Source organism: Staurois parvus, unplaced genomic scaffold (genome assembly GCF_062004578.1).
Source record: "Staurois parvus isolate SC_StPar_1 unplaced genomic scaffold, SC_StPar_1.0 ptg000415l, whole genome shotgun sequence".
Lineage (NCBI taxonomy): Eukaryota > Metazoa > Chordata > Amphibia > Anura > Ranidae > Staurois > Staurois parvus.
In genome coordinates this window covers 876,437-894,644 of record NW_028318211.1, presented here as the reverse complement: position 1 = coordinate 894,644, position 18,208 = coordinate 876,437, and the positions used below count along the sequence as shown (strand labels likewise).

The 18,208-nt window shown below is 43.1% G+C and overlaps 1 protein-coding gene across 2 annotated transcripts in view; it reads right to left on the bottom strand.

Annotated features, from left to right (window-relative positions):
• The window catches only part of TEP1 (telomerase associated protein 1), a 98,385-nt gene extending 83,374 nt beyond the window's left edge, over window positions 1–15,011 (bottom strand). Inside the window, exons 1-3 of one of the 2 annotated variants that reach the window (XM_089687019.1) lie at window positions 14,899–15,011; window positions 6,158–7,103; window positions 5,922–6,038 (exon numbers count right to left, since the gene is read on the bottom strand). In XM_089687019.1, the coding sequence (XP_089543145.1) occupies window positions 5,922–6,038; window positions 6,158–7,087 (1,047 nt within the window). In that variant the 5' untranslated portion in view covers window positions 7,088–7,103; window positions 14,899–15,011. Of the gene's footprint in view, window positions 1–4,682; window positions 4,768–5,921; window positions 6,039–6,157; window positions 7,104–14,898 lie in introns of those variants that run through there. The other variant, XM_089687020.1, reaches the window with a different exon arrangement.
• Window positions 15,012–18,208: the final 3,197 nt, after the last annotated feature.

Here is an 18,208-nt window from a genome sequence, read left to right as displayed (position 1 = left end):
TCCTCATCCTCTTCTTCTTCTAAGGATGAGGATGAAGAAGAAGAAGAAGAAGTAGGATGAAAATAAGAAGAATTCCAAGCCGGCAAAAAGTGTATCTGCAGAGCTCCGCTAAGTGTATCTGCAGAGCTCCGCTATTTCTGACAGTTCTCTGACATTCACTTATCTATTTGTTTCCATAAATGGAAACAAATAGATACAATCTTTCAACCGCTGTATGGAGTGAATGTCAGAGAACTGTCAGAAATAGCGGAGCTCTGCAGATACACTTTTTGCCGGCTTGGAATTCTTCTTATTTTCATCCTACTTCTTCTTCTTCTTCTTCATCCTCATCCTCAGAAGAAGAAGAAGAGGATGAGGATGAGGATGAAGAAGAAGAAGAAGAAGAAGAAGTAGGATGAAAATAAGAAGAATTCCAAGCCGGCAAAAAGTGTATCTGTCAGAAATAGAGGAGCTCTGCAGATACACTTTTTGCCGGCTTGGAATTCTTCTTATTTTCATCCTACTTCTTCTTCTTCTTCATCCTCAGAAGAAGAAGAAGAGGATGAGGATGAAGAAGAAGAAGAAGAAGAAGAAGTAGGATGAAAATAAGAAGAATTCCAAGCCGGCAAAAAGTGTATCTGTCAGAAATAGAGGAGCTCTGCAGATACACTTTTTGCCGGCTTGGAATTCTTCTTATTTTCATCCTACTTCTTCTTCTTCATCCTCATCCTCTTCTTCTTCTGAGGATGAGGATGAAGAAGAAGAAGAAGTAGGATGAAAATAAGAATTCCAAGCCGGCAAAAAGTGTATCTGCAGTGCTCCGCTAAGTGTATCTGCAGAGCTCCGCTATTTCTGACAGTTCTCTGACATTCACTCCATACAGCGGTTGAAACATTGTATCTATTTGTTTCCATTTATGGAAACAAATAGATACAATGTTTCAACCGCTGTATGGAGTGAATGTCAGAGAACTGTCAGAAATAGCGGAGCTCTGCAGATACACTTTTTGCCGGCTTGGAATTCTTCTTATTTTCATCCTACTTCTTCTTCTTCATCCTCATCCTCAGAAGAAGAAGAAGAGGATGAGGATGAAGAAGAAGAAGAAGTAGGATGAAAATAAGAAGAATTCCAAGCCGGCAAAAAGTGTATCTGCAGAGCTCCTCTATTTCTGACAGATACACTTTTTGCCGGCTTGGAATTCTTCTTATTTTCATCCTACTTCTTCTTCTTCATCCTCATCCTCAGAAGAAGAAGAAGAGGATGAGGATGAAGAAGAAGAAGAAGTAGGATGAAAATAAGAAGAATTCCAAGCCGGCAAAAAGTTTATCTGTCAGAAATAGAGGAGCTCTGCAGATACACTTTTTGCCGGTTTGGAATTCTTCTTATTTTCATCCTACTTCTTCTTCTTCTTCATCCTCATCCTCTTCTTCTGAGGATGAGGATGAAGAAGAAGTAGGATGAAAATAAGAAGAATTCCAAGCCGGCAAAAAGTGTATCTGCAGAGCTCCGCTAAGTGTATCTGCAGAGCTCCGCTAAGAAATAGCGGAGCTCTGCAGATACACTTTTTGCCGGCTTGGAATTCTCCTTCTTCTCATCCTTCTTCTTCTCATCCTTCTTCTTCTTCTCATCCTTCTCCTTCTTCTCATCCTTCTCCTTCTTCTCATCCTTCTCCTTCTTCTCATCCTTCTCCTTCTTCTTCTCATCCTTCTCCTTCTTCTTCTCATCCTTCTCCTCCTCCTTCTTCTCATCCTTCTTCTTCTCATCCTTCTTCTCATCCTTCTCCTTCTTCTCATCCTTCTCCTTCTTCTCATCCTTCTCCTTCTTCTCATCCTTCTTCTCCTTCTCCTTCTCCTTCCTCATCTCCAAGGGCATTTAAATTAAAAGGTACAGTGTTCTGCACTAATATAAAGGCTCTCTGAAGCCTAGAAACCCTTTTTATAAGTTAAATTCGCAGCGAATAAATTCGCATCGAATCGAATTTCTCCCGCAAATTCGGCGAATCGGCCGAATCGAATTTTTGAATAATTCGCTCATCTCTAGTACAGTGCCTTGAAAAAGCATTCCTACCCCTTGAAATGTTCCACATTTTGTTATGTTACAACCAAAAACAAATGTATTTTATTGGGATTTTATGTAATAGACCAACACAAAGTGGCACATAATTGTGAAGTGGAAGGAAAATGATAAATGGTTTTCAACATTTTTTTTACAAATAAATATTTGAAAAGGTGTGGCGTGCATTTGTATTCAGCCCCCCCGAGTCAATACTTTGTAGGACCACTTACAAATACAGCTGCAAGTCTTTTTGGGGATGTATCTACTAGCTTTGCACATCTGGAGATTGTTCCCCATTCTTCTTTGCAGAATAGCTCAAGCTCTGTCAGATTGGATGGAGAGCATCTGTGAACAGCAATTTTCAAGTCTTGCCGCAGATTCTAAATTGGATTTAGGTTTGGACTTTGACTGGGCCATTCTAACACGTGAATATGCTTTCATCTAAACCATTCCATTGTAGCTCTGACTGTATGTTTAGGGTCATTGTCCTGCTGGAAGGTGAACCTCCAGCCAAGTCTTAAGTCTTTTGCAGACTCTAACAGGTTTTCGTCTAAGATTGCCCTGTATTTGGCTCCATCCATCTTCCCATCAACTCTGACCAGCTTCCCTTTCCCTGTTGAAGAAAAGCATCCCCACAACATGATGCTGCCACCAGGTTTCATGGTGGGGATGGTGTGTTCAGGGTGATGTGCAGTGTTAGTTTTCCGCCACACATAGCGTTTTGCTTTTAGGCCAAGAAGTTCGATTTCAGTCTCATCTGACTAGAGCACCTTCTTCCATGTTTGCTGTGTCCCCCACATGGCTTCGCGCAAACTACAAACAGGACTTCTTATGGCTTTCTTTCAACAATGTCTTTCTTGTCACTGTTCCATAAAGGCCAGATTTGTGGACTGCATGACTAATTGTCCTGTGGACAGATTCTCTCACCTGAGCTGCGGATCTCTGCAGCTTCTCCAGAGTTACCATGGGCCTCTTGGCTGCTTCTCTGAATAATGCTCTCCTTGCTCGGCCTGTCAGTTTAGGTGGATGGCCATGTCTTGGTAGATCTGCAGTTGAGCTGTACTCTGTACATTTTCAGATGATGGATTGAACAGTGCTCCATGAGATGTTCAAAGCTGGGGATATATATATATATATATATATATATATATATATATATATATATATTTTTTTTTTTTTTTTTTTTTATAACCTAACCCTGCTTTAAACTTCTCCAAAACTTTATCCCTGACCTGTCTGGTGTGTTCCTTGGTCTTCATGATGCTGTTTGTTCACTAATGTTCTCTAACAAACCTCTGAGGGATTCACAGAACAGCTGTATTTATACTGAGATTAAATTACACACAGGTGGACTCTATTTACTAATTAACCACTTTCTGCCGCCGCCTCCCAGCCCTTTAGGAGGTTTCAGAAGACGGGAGGCGGGGTTTTAGGGTCATGTGAGCACCGTGATTTGCTGTCACGGTGGTCACATGATCGGAAAAGGTCCCGATCGCAAGGGGAGATCGGGACCTTTCAACGAGGCACGGACATATGTGCTGGGAGCGCGCAGGGCGTGCGCTCTCGGCACATATGTATTTTCAAATGGTACGCAAATATGTGGCCGCTCGGCGCCAAGACCCAGACACCGAGAGGCTGCATATTTGTGTGTGATCGGTGTCTAGGGGTTAAGCGACTTCTGAAGGCAATTGGTTCCACTAGATTTTAGTTAGGGGTGTCAGAGTAAAGGGGGCTGAATACAAATGCATGCCAATCTTTTCAGATATTTATTTGTAAAAAATTTTTTAAATAATTTTCCTTCCACTTCACAATTATGTGCCACTTAGGGTTGATCTATCACATACAATCCCAATAAAATACAGTTACGTTTTTAGTTGTAACATGAAAAAATGTGTAAAATTTTAAGGGGTATGAATAATTTTTCAAGGCACTGTATGTACTCCTTTATAAAAGGTCAGTGATTATCGCGAGCCCCATGGTTTACGGTTTGGAAAACGTTTTATACCTACATCCTCAAGTGATGTATAAATTTTTTTTACAAAGTACAAAAAATTTACATACTTATGGAAATCACTATTTTGAAAGAATATATTCACTTTAAGAAGTACCTAAGCTTGTCACAGGTACCCCCTGAGGTACCAGTGGTTTGTACTCTAGTAAACCTTTTGCATCTCCATTCCTCAGTGAGCATTATTAGAAAACTTTTTGCCAGATCTCTCAAAGCAACCGTCACCATGTTAAAATAATTACAATTGCACCAACTTTTAAAGAAAACAGTTCTATAATAACCTGTCTATTGTCACTTCAGTGTGTAGCATTTGTCTCAGTGCTGACCCTATTTGAGCGTATGGTTCCTTTACCTGATCCTCAGTCACTGCAGGGCTCATTACTAAATGTAGGGGCTACTGAGAAGAACCACAGAGGCCAGTTGGGGACATGACCATATACACATCTGGACGTGTGGGACTCTGCGCCAGGAGCACTGCTACAGAGTGCAGTTGCAGCAAACAGGCTGATGAACATGCAAGCATAAAGTTGCTTTCTTCACAGGGTAACGCAATTGGAATTTTTTTAACCTCTGGCAGTTGCTTTAAAAGGGGGCAAAGGGATGATCACCAGAGATGATCTTTTTGCTATTGCTGACTCACCATGCCTTGTTTTGCAGTGTCTCTATGTAGAGGTGGAAATCGTGGTAGAGGATCAGGAGATGCCCCCCCCCCCCCCACCTTGAACTACTGGTCTGATTACTGTAGTAAAATATTCAAGATCCAGAATGAATGATGCAGAAGCAAATAGATCCTTGTACTGCAGCCTTGTCTCCAGCAAGAAGAAAAGAAAGTCCAGTTACTAAATCTCACTGCAAGTCAGAGCCAGCAATGCCTTAGAATTTCACACTGAAAATGTAGAACCATGAGGCTATAGGCACAGGTGTGCTTAGGCACAGAAAGGGAAATGTTATTTTGCAGAAGGAATTTATAACAAAAAGGTAAATTTTTCAGGGTACTGTTTAGACACAATTAACATTTCTAGATATTACCTACAATAGAGCAAATCTTCACTTTTGGAGTTCAGGTCAATACAAAGAAAGAAAGGTAAAATTACCATACTTCCATTCTTGTACAGTAAAATGTTATGAATGTCTACACAACTGTATAACTATACATAGGAAATGAGAGACTGAATTTGAAACTTCAAAGTCAAAACATCTGCTGACCTTTGAATTTCTTATCCAAAAGTTCCCCCAGGGACAAACAAAGGCAAGCCCCAGGATGCAGTTCCTAGTTTATGTGGATTAAAGTGGAACTTCCCCCAGACGGGGAGTTTCTGCTTGTTTGCATCCCCGCCCCCTCCACTGCCACATTTGGCATTTTTTCAGGGGAAGCGGGTACCTGGTCTTGACAGGTACCCGCTCCCACTTCCAGTCAGATCGCCACGGAGATCTGTGTGGAAGTTCAGCCCCCTCTCCCCCCCAGCCTTCTGAGACACATCACAGGTCCCAGAAGACTGCCGGACCATTCATAAAGCTCAGTGCGGCTTAGTATGCGCAGTAGGAAACCAACTGTGAAGCCAGTTTCTCTTACCTAAGATTCCAGCACCTGCATCCGAAGCCAATTGAAGAATCGGCTCAGGTGAGGACATCGCTGTATCCCTGGACAGGTAAATGACCTTATATTAAAAGTCAGCAACTACAGTATTTGTAGCTGCTAACTTTTAATTTTTTTGGGGTGCAACTAGAGCCCCTCTAAGTACAATAAACCCAAAACAGTGTAAGCTAATTTATGTTGTATAACTATTCAAGAGAAGTTTCCTCATTAACAAATGTTATCTCAACTATACTAATACATTTAGATGGAAGACATCATAAATATGTTTAATTGACCACTGACCTTCTTCTGTTTGAGAAGAGTCTCTGATTTTTGGCTCTTGAGAGCTTCAGACACCTCCTCCACGGTTTGTGGTTTTTCCTGTACGGATGGTTGTGATAAACAGTTTTCCGTGGCAAACTGTTGGATAAAAGCAAATAACCTATAGACACGGTATGCAATAAAAGAGGAATAAATCATGTACACTTTGCCTGCAACTCTGTATATGAAGACAGAGACTTTCCCTCAGAAGAATTTACCGATATATCATCTTCTGGCAATTCATCTTCCTGTGACTCAAAATCTTCAGATATTTCTTGTCTAAGCCCTTGAGTAGACTGTAAGTTTGAAGATGAGCTTGGAGGAAGAGCTGAGTGGGCTAGAGTATTCTCGATGTTTTGTTTATCACACTGGAGATTGATGGAGGGTAAAAGAAGTGATTCTGGAGAAAGGCTGAGGGTTTCAGTCTTAGGAGTAAAAGAAGGTTTAAGGCTAAGGGCTACACCAGAGGAAACAGAAGTTACTGAAGTCACTGTGTGTTTAGCTGAATTTGAAAGATTAGAAATATCAAGCTGGTGATTAACACACAAGCTATGATCTCCTGCTGCATTATCAAGCACAGATGATCGAGACGTTGTAGTTTTTTGGGACAATAAACAATTCAAGTTTTGATTTTCAGTAGACAAAGATGTAAAGTTCACAGTTCCACCAGAAGACAGAAAAGAGGAAGACGTTATTGCACATTTAGGAGAAAATGAAACATTAGAGGTAAGTGCCGAAAAGGCTGTATCTAAATCAGATGGTTTGTTGGATGTCAGCAAATTTGTAGACATCAGAGATGAGTTTGATAAGCCTGAAGGTGAAATGGATGTTGACCATTTATTAGTTAAATGGGATTCAGAAGTCGGGGAAAGAAGTGGGCTGCTGGTTGATAAGAGTTTGGAGGACAACATGGACTGAGAGGACAGATTTGAATCAGTGGAAAAAATTGAGTTAGTAGTCATAGTGGATTTGTTTTCCATGGAAAGCTTTAGCAACTTATTTTCAGGGCCACAAATATTTGTGCAAGGCTGACTAGCAGTGCCTAAGCGATCAACCCCAGGCAAAGTCAAGGCCAGTCTGCACCGAGGTTGCTTTGCTCCACGTAACCCAGTGTTGTCCAATTGAAGGTCAGGGCCAGGAGAAGGCATGATGGCAGTCCTGCACCTACAACAAAAAATAAGTACTTATTAAAGTAAAAGTCTCATATAGCATATTTACAGCAATACAGAGATCACCTACCCTTCTGTTTATTTTTCAACTGTTTCACACTGGCCTCAGCATCTTTCAATGATAAAAAAAAAAAAAGTTTAACCATCCCAGGGGAAGCCAGATTTCAGCACATGGCAGTATGTTGCTGCAACCCTGAATTTATGTTGGACCACTTTGGTTGGCAAATTAATTCAACATTGTCACCTATAGTAGAAGCAAGGATGATACGGAGATGTCTCATATTACCTACATGTTTAAAAATAGAGTGCAGGGGTGTGAAAATTTTTAAAAAACTACCGTATTTTTTGCTCCATAAGACGCACCTGACCATAAGACGCACCTAGGTTTTAGAGGTGAAAAACAAGAAAAAAAATATTCTGAACCAATGGACTGCGGACATAGTACAGGAGATGACCAGAGACTACGGACACAGTACAGGAGATGACCAGAGACTGCGGACACAGTACAGGGGATGGCCAGAGACTACGGACACAGTACAGGGGATGGCCAGAGACTGCGGACACAGTACAGGGGATGGCCAGAGACTGCGGACACAGTACAGGGGATGGCCAGAGACTGCGGACACAGTACAGGGGATGGCCAGAGACTGCGGACACAGTACAGGGGATGGCCAGAGACTGCGGACACAGTACAGGGGATGGCCAGAGACTGCAGACACAGTACAGGAGATGGCCAGAGACTGCGGACACAGTACAGGAGATGACCAGAGACTGCGGACATAGTACAGGAGATGACCAGAGACTGCGGACATAGTACAGGAGATGACCAGAGACTGCGGACATAGTACAGGAGATGACCAGAGACTGCGGACATAGTACAGGAGATGACCAGAGACTGCGGACATAGTACAGGAGATGACCAGAGACTGCGGACATAGTACAGGAGATGACCAGAGACTGCGGACATAGTACAGGAGATGACCAGAGACTGCAGACATAGTACAGGAGATGACCAGAGACTGCAGACAGTACAGGGGATGACCAGAGACTGCAGACAGTACAGGGGATGACCAGAGACTGCAGACAGTACAGGGGATGACCAAGAGACTGCGGACCTTTGGGGAGGGAGGGGCAGCGGGTACCTGAAGTTGTCCTCTCTTTAGTGTGGGCACGCTGGCTTCTTCCCGCGCCGGCTTCTGTGACAGCCGGGTGCCCACTGCACATGCGCGAGAAGCGCTGCGCTTTGTGAATGGCCCGGCGCCTTCTGGGACCTGTCATGTGTCCAAGAAGTCGCTGGACCATTCACAAAGCCCAGCGCTTCTCGTGCATGCGCAGTGGGCACACAGCTGTCACAGAAGCCGGCGTGGGAAGACTGTACAGCGCTGGACAGAGGAAAAGGTAAGGTCCTGCAGGAGAGAAGAGCTGAGTGGCCGGCCCGGTATTCTGACATGGTGGCGGCAGAAATACCGGACCGGCCGCTCCATATTCGCTCCATAAGACGCACTGACATTTTCCCCCCTTTTTTGGGGGGAAAAAAGTGCGTCTTATGGAGCGAAAAATACGGTACTTGTCAGGGAACTAAACTGGTGTCCCAATCTACTTGTCCCTCATGACAATCTACTTGTCCTGATAAAAAAATATATATATTTTAACCAAAACCGTATTTAAATCAGAGGTGCTTTATGGAATGTCTGGGGATTTTAAAAACGCAAGGGACTTTATGGCGACTTAAACGTTTAATGTTTTTAACTTTGCGCTGCTTATCTCCACCTCCCCTCCCTGCCTGTCTCCAGCACCGCACCCGGGGACTAGCAGGGAGGAGAGAGACCTTGCAGTGTAATGAGCACCGATTAGCTGCTCGTCAGGAAAGGGGAGCGTCAGGCTTATCCTTTATCCCTTTCGCTGCCAGAGCCGTTTTTTGCAAGCATTTAAAAAATTCATTTAAGGCCTGAAGATTGCACAAAACTCCAAAACATGATATATTTTCTGAAATCAGAGACCCTAGAGAATAAAATAGCGGTAGTTCCAATTTTTTATGTCACACGATATTATCACAAAGGTTTTAGTAAAAAATACACTTAACAGTAACAGTTCATTTTAGGGCACAAAAAGAAATACATTATCCAATTTTTTTGTAAAATATAAAAGATGAGGTTGCATCGAGTAAATATATATCCAACATGTCAAACCTTAAATTTGTGCGTGCTCGTGAAATGGCAACAAATTTTAGTACCCTATATTTTCTAAAGGACTAGGTGATGCTTTTAAAGCCATTATAGGTCATCAATTTAGCGTTACGGAGGGGGTCAGGTGCTAGAATTATTACTCTCATTCTAGCGTGCGCGGCGATATGTAACATGTGTATCGCAATCGTCGTTTTCATGTGTCGGCATCCCAGCACGTGCTTTTTTGTTTGTGCGTGCGTGCATACATATGTGGTGGGAGGGGCTTGAATCTGGAGGGGAGTTATATGCTTCGGTGTAACTTACATTTTTAAAAAAAAAAGAAAACATTTTTTTTTACTTCCCTAAGGGGATAACTGTGGCAGCTCTGTGCTAAAGTCGAAGATCGGCTTCTTCGGCCTGAAACCGGCACAAGCACAGTTGCTTCAAGGGATACATATCTTCACGGGTTGGGATACTCATTTTACCGCTACACTGGCACCGCTCCTTCCTCTCTGGAGGGGTGACACCACGTGTTACCGCCCCGGGTGACACCAACCCTAGGGATACCTCTGCATGACTGTCCTCCTATGGTGGGCATTCGGTGGGGATAGGAACCGGAAGGGGACCCAAGAAGAGGGGGATCTGGACTGCTCTGTGGAAAACCATTGTATAACAAGTAACAAAGTATAAAACGTTTGTTATTTTAATGAAAAAAAAAGGGAAGGTTTATAATCGCTTTAAGGGCTCATGTACACTGCAACTGATAAACTCACGTTTAGGAGCTGTTTAGCATTTTTTTTCAGCAGCCCTTGAACTCACCCCAATGTTTTCCTATGTGTCCATGTACACATCTTCGTTTACAGTCGCTTACAGGCATTTGAGTTTACAGTCAATTTCTTGAAAGCACCAAACTTGCGTTCAGCAGTCGATTTTATCAGCGTTTCAAACGCAAAACGCTTGTAAACGCGGCAAACTGCGTTTATAAGCGTTTGCGTCTGAAATTTTTTTTTTAACTCTTCCAGTTCCCAATGCTGTCCAGAGCCTTTCTCCATCATGAAAATAGCATGCAAAGTGTTTTCAAGGTACTCAGATGGACAAAACACTGAACACAGGATGTTCCTACCAAGCTTTTCACACATTGTAAGAACCAATTCACACCTCAGACCTCTCCCACCCTTGGAAACAAAAGATATGTTAATGACCATTCACACCTCAAATTCCTCATGAAGACCTCCTGCCAGTTGACCTTAATGACTAACTCCACCAGACACCTATCCCACCCTTGGAAACAAAAGAAATGTTAACGAGCAACTCTCACCTAAGCTAATTTCAACACATACTGCTGTCTCTGCTTCTACTCTCTGTATTTCTCTGAAATAGTTAATAATTTACCACTTTTCAGACCATTCTGGGCATCTGGAAGGTTCTCCTGTGCTTATCTTTAAAAAACGCTTCTAAACGCAAACACACATGTTGATCATTGGGTCCCTGGCCGGTGATTCCCTGCCGGCACCCAGCGATCACTGTGTATCACAGACGGGGGAGAGAACGGTATGTAAACAATACAGATCTTTCCTGTCAGCTGCTGCACACTGCTTTGTATGGGTCCGCATAGCACACTGTATAACAGCACACAGTTAACCCTTTGAGCACCCCAGATGTTAACCCCTTTCTGCCCAGTGTCATTAGTACAGTGTCAGTGCTTTTTATTAGCACTGATCACTGTATTGGTGTCACTGGGGATGTCAGTGACAGTCAGTTAGCCCTCAGATTGCCCGCCGCAGTCCCGCTATAAGTCGCTGATCGCCGCCATTACTAGTATAAAAATAAAATCATTAGTAGTTGACAATCTTAAAAAAAAAAATTACAGACACCTTTTTTCATTATGTGTCCATCAAGCCATTGTAGGTGGAGAATGTACTTCAATTAAGGGTGGGTAACTCATTTAAAATGGCAAGGTTTTACAATAGGCGTATTGTTAACCTAATGCCATACTTTAAATTAAGTATATAATGTATAGAGCTGTAGTTGTGGGGCTAAAGAAATACAAAAGTAAACAAAAAAACTGCAGTGCAGGGAAGTAAGAAATGCCAGTACAGAGCATGTGTATGGTATGTCACAGCAGGGCAGTCAACGAGCAGTATGTAGAGGCAGGCTAAGGCAGTATGTAGTCAGTGAGCAATATACAGTGGAAGGTTAGGGCAGTATGTAGTGGCAGGGCAGTCAGTAAGCAGTGTGTAGTGGTAGGGCAGAACCTGAATGTCTCATTTAAGAGAACCGGTAACCAAAAATATTCACAAAGGGGACTTTTTGTCCCCTGTGTGATGAAAAAAAAAAGTTAAGTTAAAAAAAAACTCCAATCACATAATTCCCTATCCAATCACATAATTCCCTACCCAAATTTTTACCCCCTCCAGATATATGCACGTACAAACACACATGCCAGGATGCCTACACATGAAAACGTTGACTGTGATACACGTTACATATCACGCATGCCAAAATGAGATCAATAATTCTAGCACCAGACCTCCTCCGTAACACTAAACTAATGAGGGGCTTTAAAAAATAAAAAAATTTCACATGAATATCTATTTACTTAATGCAAACTCATCTTTTATATTTTACCAAAAAAAAATGGGTAATTTAATGCCTTTTTGTGCCCTAAAGTTAACTTAAGTGTATTTTTTACTGAAATGTGTTTCCTAGACCTTTGTGGTAATATCATGTGACATAAAAATTGGTACTATCCCTACTTTATTTTCTAGGGTCTCTGCTTTCAGAAAATATATAATGTTTGAGGGGTTTTATGTAATCTTCAGGCCTAAAATTATTTTTTACATGTGTGCAAAAAATGCAAAAAGGGCTCTGGCAGCGAAAGGGATAAAGGATAAGTCGGAAACATGTTACAAGTTCCATCCACATATAACATATTCCTGCTCCTGCAGGGGCTCAGAGTTCTGAGCCCTCTGTGTGACAGCAGTATGGGGAGAAGTACCCCAGCTAACTTTTTGAAAAGAGCACAGCTGTGTTGGGCTCCACCCATACAGCCGTGTGCTCCATTCACAGAGTACTGTGAATGAATCAACTATGAGTACTGACATCCTTTGCAGATGTCAGTTTGTAGTTCTCAATGAACTACCTCGGCACTGTTGAGCGCTTTGGTAGTTCAATGAATCTTCCTGTCGTGAAACTGCCTGCCAGTACAATATACAAGATTACACTGACAGTCTGCAGGAGTCCTGCATGGCACCAGCGATCTGCTGATTGCTGGTGCAATGCTTTAGAGGTGCCTACAAAAAAGGGCATTTAGTTATTTTTTAAAAGGTGAACTTATCCTTTAATGGAGCAGACACCGGAGCTTGATTTGATTGCTCAGCATGCGCTTGTACTGAGCACCTAAGTGCTTGAGTGTGTGAGGGTAACTTGAAGGAATAAAGTTTTTTTTTATCATTTGGGCCGGTGCCTCATTTACTCACTCAGAAGATGCTGATAAATTTCCACACCCAAGTCAGTGAGCAGTATGTAGTGGTATGGCAATGAGCAGTGTGTAGTGGCATGGATATCAGCGAGTAGTATTTTTGTTGGGAAAAATCCTTCCCTTCTGGGTCATGTATGTACATTGCAAGCATTTTAACAAACTTGGTTGCAGACTCCTACTTTTTGTTATTCTGAAGAAAGAGTTGTCTGTTTGTATTCATAAGGAAAGTGAAAATAATGGGAGTGGATTCATAAATATCAATCAGCTGCTGCACTTGCAGGGCTCTAATGAGAAAAATTGCAGGGTCTATATCCCCTTAGGCCTCTTTCACACGGACGTTCCAACCAGGTCTGTATGTCCTTTTTTCAGGCGGACCCAATCAGAACCTCTATTCTCCTCTATAGAGCAGCGGGTGTAAACGCATGTGTCCACTTACACCCTCCTACATCCAATCTGCCAGAATGTGACCGATAGGGGTCCATTCCACTTTTGTCCAGTGGATTGGATCGGATAGCAGTCGGGTGTAAATGGACAGGAGGTCTATTTACATCTGATCACCCATAGAGGAAAGCAGTCTGTGTGAGCCTTGCATAAGCCAATTGGACACGGACTTGTCGTGCGCCTGCTAAGTGGGGATCACCCATCCGATCCCCTGCTTCGCAAGTGGATCGCATCCACAGTCCACCCCATGTGATAGGGGCCTTAGACGTGACTTCCTATTGGGAGTATCTCCCCAAAAATGACATGTTTATTGAAGGGGATGCCTGAAATCTGACTTGTATCTTAGTGCACACTTCCGGGAAAATCAGTAAGCCAATCACACAAGCAGAAATCTATGTTTCTGGGGGGCTTTCTGTACACATTCTGTGCACAGAGCACCTCCAGGTAGCCATATTGTATTGCATTTTACAGAAAATTACAGCAATGCAGATTGAAAAGTAGGATGCAGCAATACCGATACTGAGTATATTTATGAGTACTTGTAAAAATGATCCTGATACCAGAAACCAATACCTTGCGGTGCGATTTTACGTCATTACAAAATGTATGGACGCAAATTGCACCGCAAAGAAGAGCATAAGAACAGGAATGCAATTCCTATCCAAATCGCATGCAGCGTCCCCACTGCTCCTGTGTGAACCCAGGCTTATCATAGCCTGTGGTCACACAGGAGCAGTGCGGGAACCCTCCCTGCACCGATCCCATGCTAAGCAGAGAGAAGTGGATGTATACCTTGGTGTCAGCCATCAGGCAGAGGAGGGAGACAGGTTAAGCAACAATGCTCCAGATTCTCGGCTGTAGAACTCGGTCAACAATTTTGTGCCGTTTTTCCTCCTTCCCACTTGGTTGCAAGGAGAGCAGAGAAAGCCGCAGGGATTTAAAATCCCCGCGTCTTTCTCTCGTCTCCTTGCAAGGATGACATTACAGGCTGGCCGGTTGGGAAACGGCATGCCATTTGGACAGGAATCGCATTCCTGTTCAAATCGCTTGCAATTCTTTGCGGTGCAATTTGCATCCATACATTCTGTCTTAATGCATATCACACAGCAAAGTATCGGCACTCATACACGCCGATCAAAAAAGGGTATCGGTGCAACCCTATTGGAAAAAAAAGGCCATTTTTAATAACATTCAATTACAATATGACTTGTGTCACAATTGTTAGATTTATTTAGTTTAATTTCGTTATATTATTTACTTTTACCATTTTTTTCCCACTAAAGTGGAGATACCCTTTAATGCAGAGAATGCAATAACGTATTTAAAAAAAATTGTTTGCCTTTACAACCACTTTAAGCTCAGCTTTAATAATTGCACATCTAAGCTGACTAAATATAGCCGACAATATCAGTTTTCAACACATGAAGGTTTCTAGATATGGAAATTGTAAAGAGGACACTAATGGTGACACTTCAAGAGCCCAGTGACAAGCGCAGAACAAGGGGCGCCACAACTGCACAATTCTGTCAGTAGATGGCGGTAGCGGACACAGTCACTCCCAGCAATCAGAGCACTTAGTATGGGATAAAATGCCGGACTTGGCCGCTCACTTCCTGCCCGCATTAGGCTGGACTGGCCCTCTGCCTCTACGGACTGCACGGAGCATGCCGTGTCACCTGACTTCAGCTGCTAAAGGACATTACCTCGTATATACGAGCTTCCCTTATAAGAGGCTTGCTCCGCAATGAACGCCGACAAGTCAGCTTGTACTTTCTCAGGCAGCTGATCGGATCACTATGAGGCTGTACACTTCCTACTTCCTGCTTTCCTACCCACCAATCCTGTGCCTGATACCTCACACCAGTTATTACTCATCATAGTCACTATGATGAACTCTATCAGGATGTGTTCATTCTTCCATTCACTTTGTACTAAGATATCTAAAACTACAGGCTAACAGTAAAAATCAGAGTTGTACAATGTTTGTATGGAATTGTAACACAGTATTCATTGATATATATGTACAGCGCTGAGTAAATTGATGGTGCTTTGTAAGTACCCGAAAGAAATCAAATCCCTGGTGATCCTGCCTGTCCACATACCTTCCTCTGCAGACACTATTTCAACCACAGGGAATTCATTATCAGGATGTTTTCACACTGATCCATGGCAGAAACTCATATGCATTTTTGTGGTGTTTTTAACCACTTACCCTCCAGAGGATTTACCCCCCTTCCTGACCAGGCCATTTTTTGCAATACGGTGCTGTGTTACTTTAACAATTGCACGGTCATGCAACGCTGTACATAAATTTATGTCCTTTGTTTTAACCACCTCCCACCCACCATATAAGGAAATGATGGGAGGGCGGTGGTTCTCTTGTTCTGGGAGTACGTCATATGATGTCCTCCCACTCTAACCGCCCGTGCGCGCCCTGGGGGGCGATCGCTGGTGCGCTGTGTTCCTGGGGCAAAGCGGATCACCGATCAGCAGAAAGAGCTGATGAAGTTGGCTCTGTCATGTGATCAGTTGTGTCCAATCACAGCTGATCACATGTAAATAAGGAAATGCCGGTTATCAGCATTCCCCTTCTCACGAGCTATCACTCTGACAGCTCGTGAGGAGAGGAGAGCTGGTAATTGGCATTCCTCAGAGGGGACATCTACACTGATCATCAGGGCCACCTGTCAGTGCCACATCAATGCCACATATCAGTTCCTACCAGTGCACATCAATGCCACATATCAGTGCCCATCTGAGCTGCCTTTCAGTGCCGCCTATCAGTGCTGCCAATCATTGCCTCCTATCAGTGCCTGTCAGTGCCGCATATCAGTACCCTTCAATGCAGCCTATCAGTGCCAGTCAGTGCTACCTATCAAAAAACAGAGGTGATTAAATACCACCATAAGAAAGCTCTATCTGTCTCAAAAAATTATAAAAATTTTATATGAGTACATACTGCATGACCGTGCAATTGTCATTCAAAGTGTGACAGCGCCGAAAGCTGAAAATTTGCCTGGGCAGGAAGGGGGTGAAAGTGCCCAGTAGGCAAGTGGTTAAAGTGTAAATTAACCGCTTCCCAACCGCCCTATAGCAGATACACTACTACAAGGGGGCACGCGTGCGCAAAATCACATACTGTATATATACATGATTTTGCATTTCCGGGCAGGGCCATTCGCAGCCGCGGCTGTCAATCACTGTGTCCCGGCCAGCGATTACTCAGCGGCGCACGGTGATTGCCGAGCATCTCCAACGGGGAGGAGAACTGTATGTAAATAATACAGTTCTTCTTCCTGTCAGCTCATGCACAGCACAGCCATGCAAAGCAGTGTGATTACAGTGAAGCACACAGCACACAGTTAACCCTTTGATCGCCCCTCATGTTAACCCATTCCTGCCCAGTGCCATTAGTACAATGTCAGTGCTTTTTTTTTTAGCACTGATCACTGTATTGGTGTCACTGGGGATGTCAGTGACACCAAGTCTGTTCCCCCCAGTGTCAGAATACCTGCCGCAGTCCCGCTACAAGTCGCTGATCGCCGCCATTACTAGTAAAAATAAAAAATAAATTAATTCCAGTATATATACTGCCATTTGTAAACGCCGGCAAATACATGTCGCAGAATATATTTTGGCCTTTGGCAATCTATGATGAAATTTGATTTTTAAAATTTTTTTTACTGGACATGTTTAACCACATGCCGCCCAGCCATAGGCATATAAACGGTGGCAGGGCGGCGCTCGTAGGCAAAAGCACGTTTTAAAACGTGTGCCTACAAAACAGGTAGGGGTCGCATGCGAGGCGCACGCCCGCCCTACCTGTCCCACGGGTGTCAGCTGCGGGTCTCCGCCTCCGGGTCATGGCCGGTTTTTACCGGCCGTTTTCCCGCGATGAGCGGTGAACACTGACACAGAGCAGGGCTGCATTGTTTACACACAGCCCTGCTCTGTGACAGTTCGCCGCCAAGCTGCAGAGGGAGAGAACAGTTTCTCTCCCTCGATCAGCTCCCCCCTCCCTCCCCCCCGTCCAGTACACACCCCCGCCCCCTAGTAAAACACTCCCCTTACACAGAAAATTCTAAAAATGTTAACCCCTTCCTCCCCAGTGACATTAGTACAGTTTCAGTGGTTTTTTTTCACTGATCACTGTATTGGTGTCACTGGGGATGTCAGTGACCCCAAGTCAGCTCCCCCCCCAGTGTCAAAATGTCCGCCGCAGTCCCGCCATAAGTCGCTGGTCGCCGTCATATGTCGCTGATTGCCGCCATATGTCGCTGATCAGCGCCATTATTAGTATAAATAAAAATTTAAAATCCCAGTATCTTTCCCGCCATTTGTAAACGCTATAACTTTCACGTAAACTAATTAATTTACACGTATTGGGTTTTTTTTTGACATGTCGCAGAATGCATTTTAGCAGAAATTTATGACTAAATTTGATTTTTGCATTTTTTTTTACTGGACATGTTTTATAGCAAAAAGTCCAAAATATTGTTTTTTTTCCTCAAAATTGTCAGCCTTTTTTTTTATAGCGCAAAAAATAAAAACCGCACAGGCGATCAAATACCACCGAAAGAAAGCTCAATTTGTGGGGAAAAAAAGGATGTAAATTTCATTTATGTACCGTATTGCATGACCGCGCAGTTGTCCGTTAGACTAGCGCAGCGCTGTATAGCAGAAAAATGGCGTAAATTGCAGTATTTATACCATAGTATGTAGACGCTATAACTTTCACACAAAGCAATCAATATACACTCATTGGGATTTTTTTTACCAAAAACATGTAGCAGAATACATTTTGGCCTAAATTTATAACCAACTTTGAGTTTACTATATATTTTTTATAGCTGAAAGTAAAAAATATTGTTTTTCTTCAAAATTTTTGTCCTTTTTTAGTTTATAGCATGAAAAATAAAAAGCGCACAGGTGATCAAATACCACCGAAAGAAAGCTCTATTTGTGTGAAAAAAAGGACGTAAATTTCGTTTGGGTGCAGCATTGCATGACCGC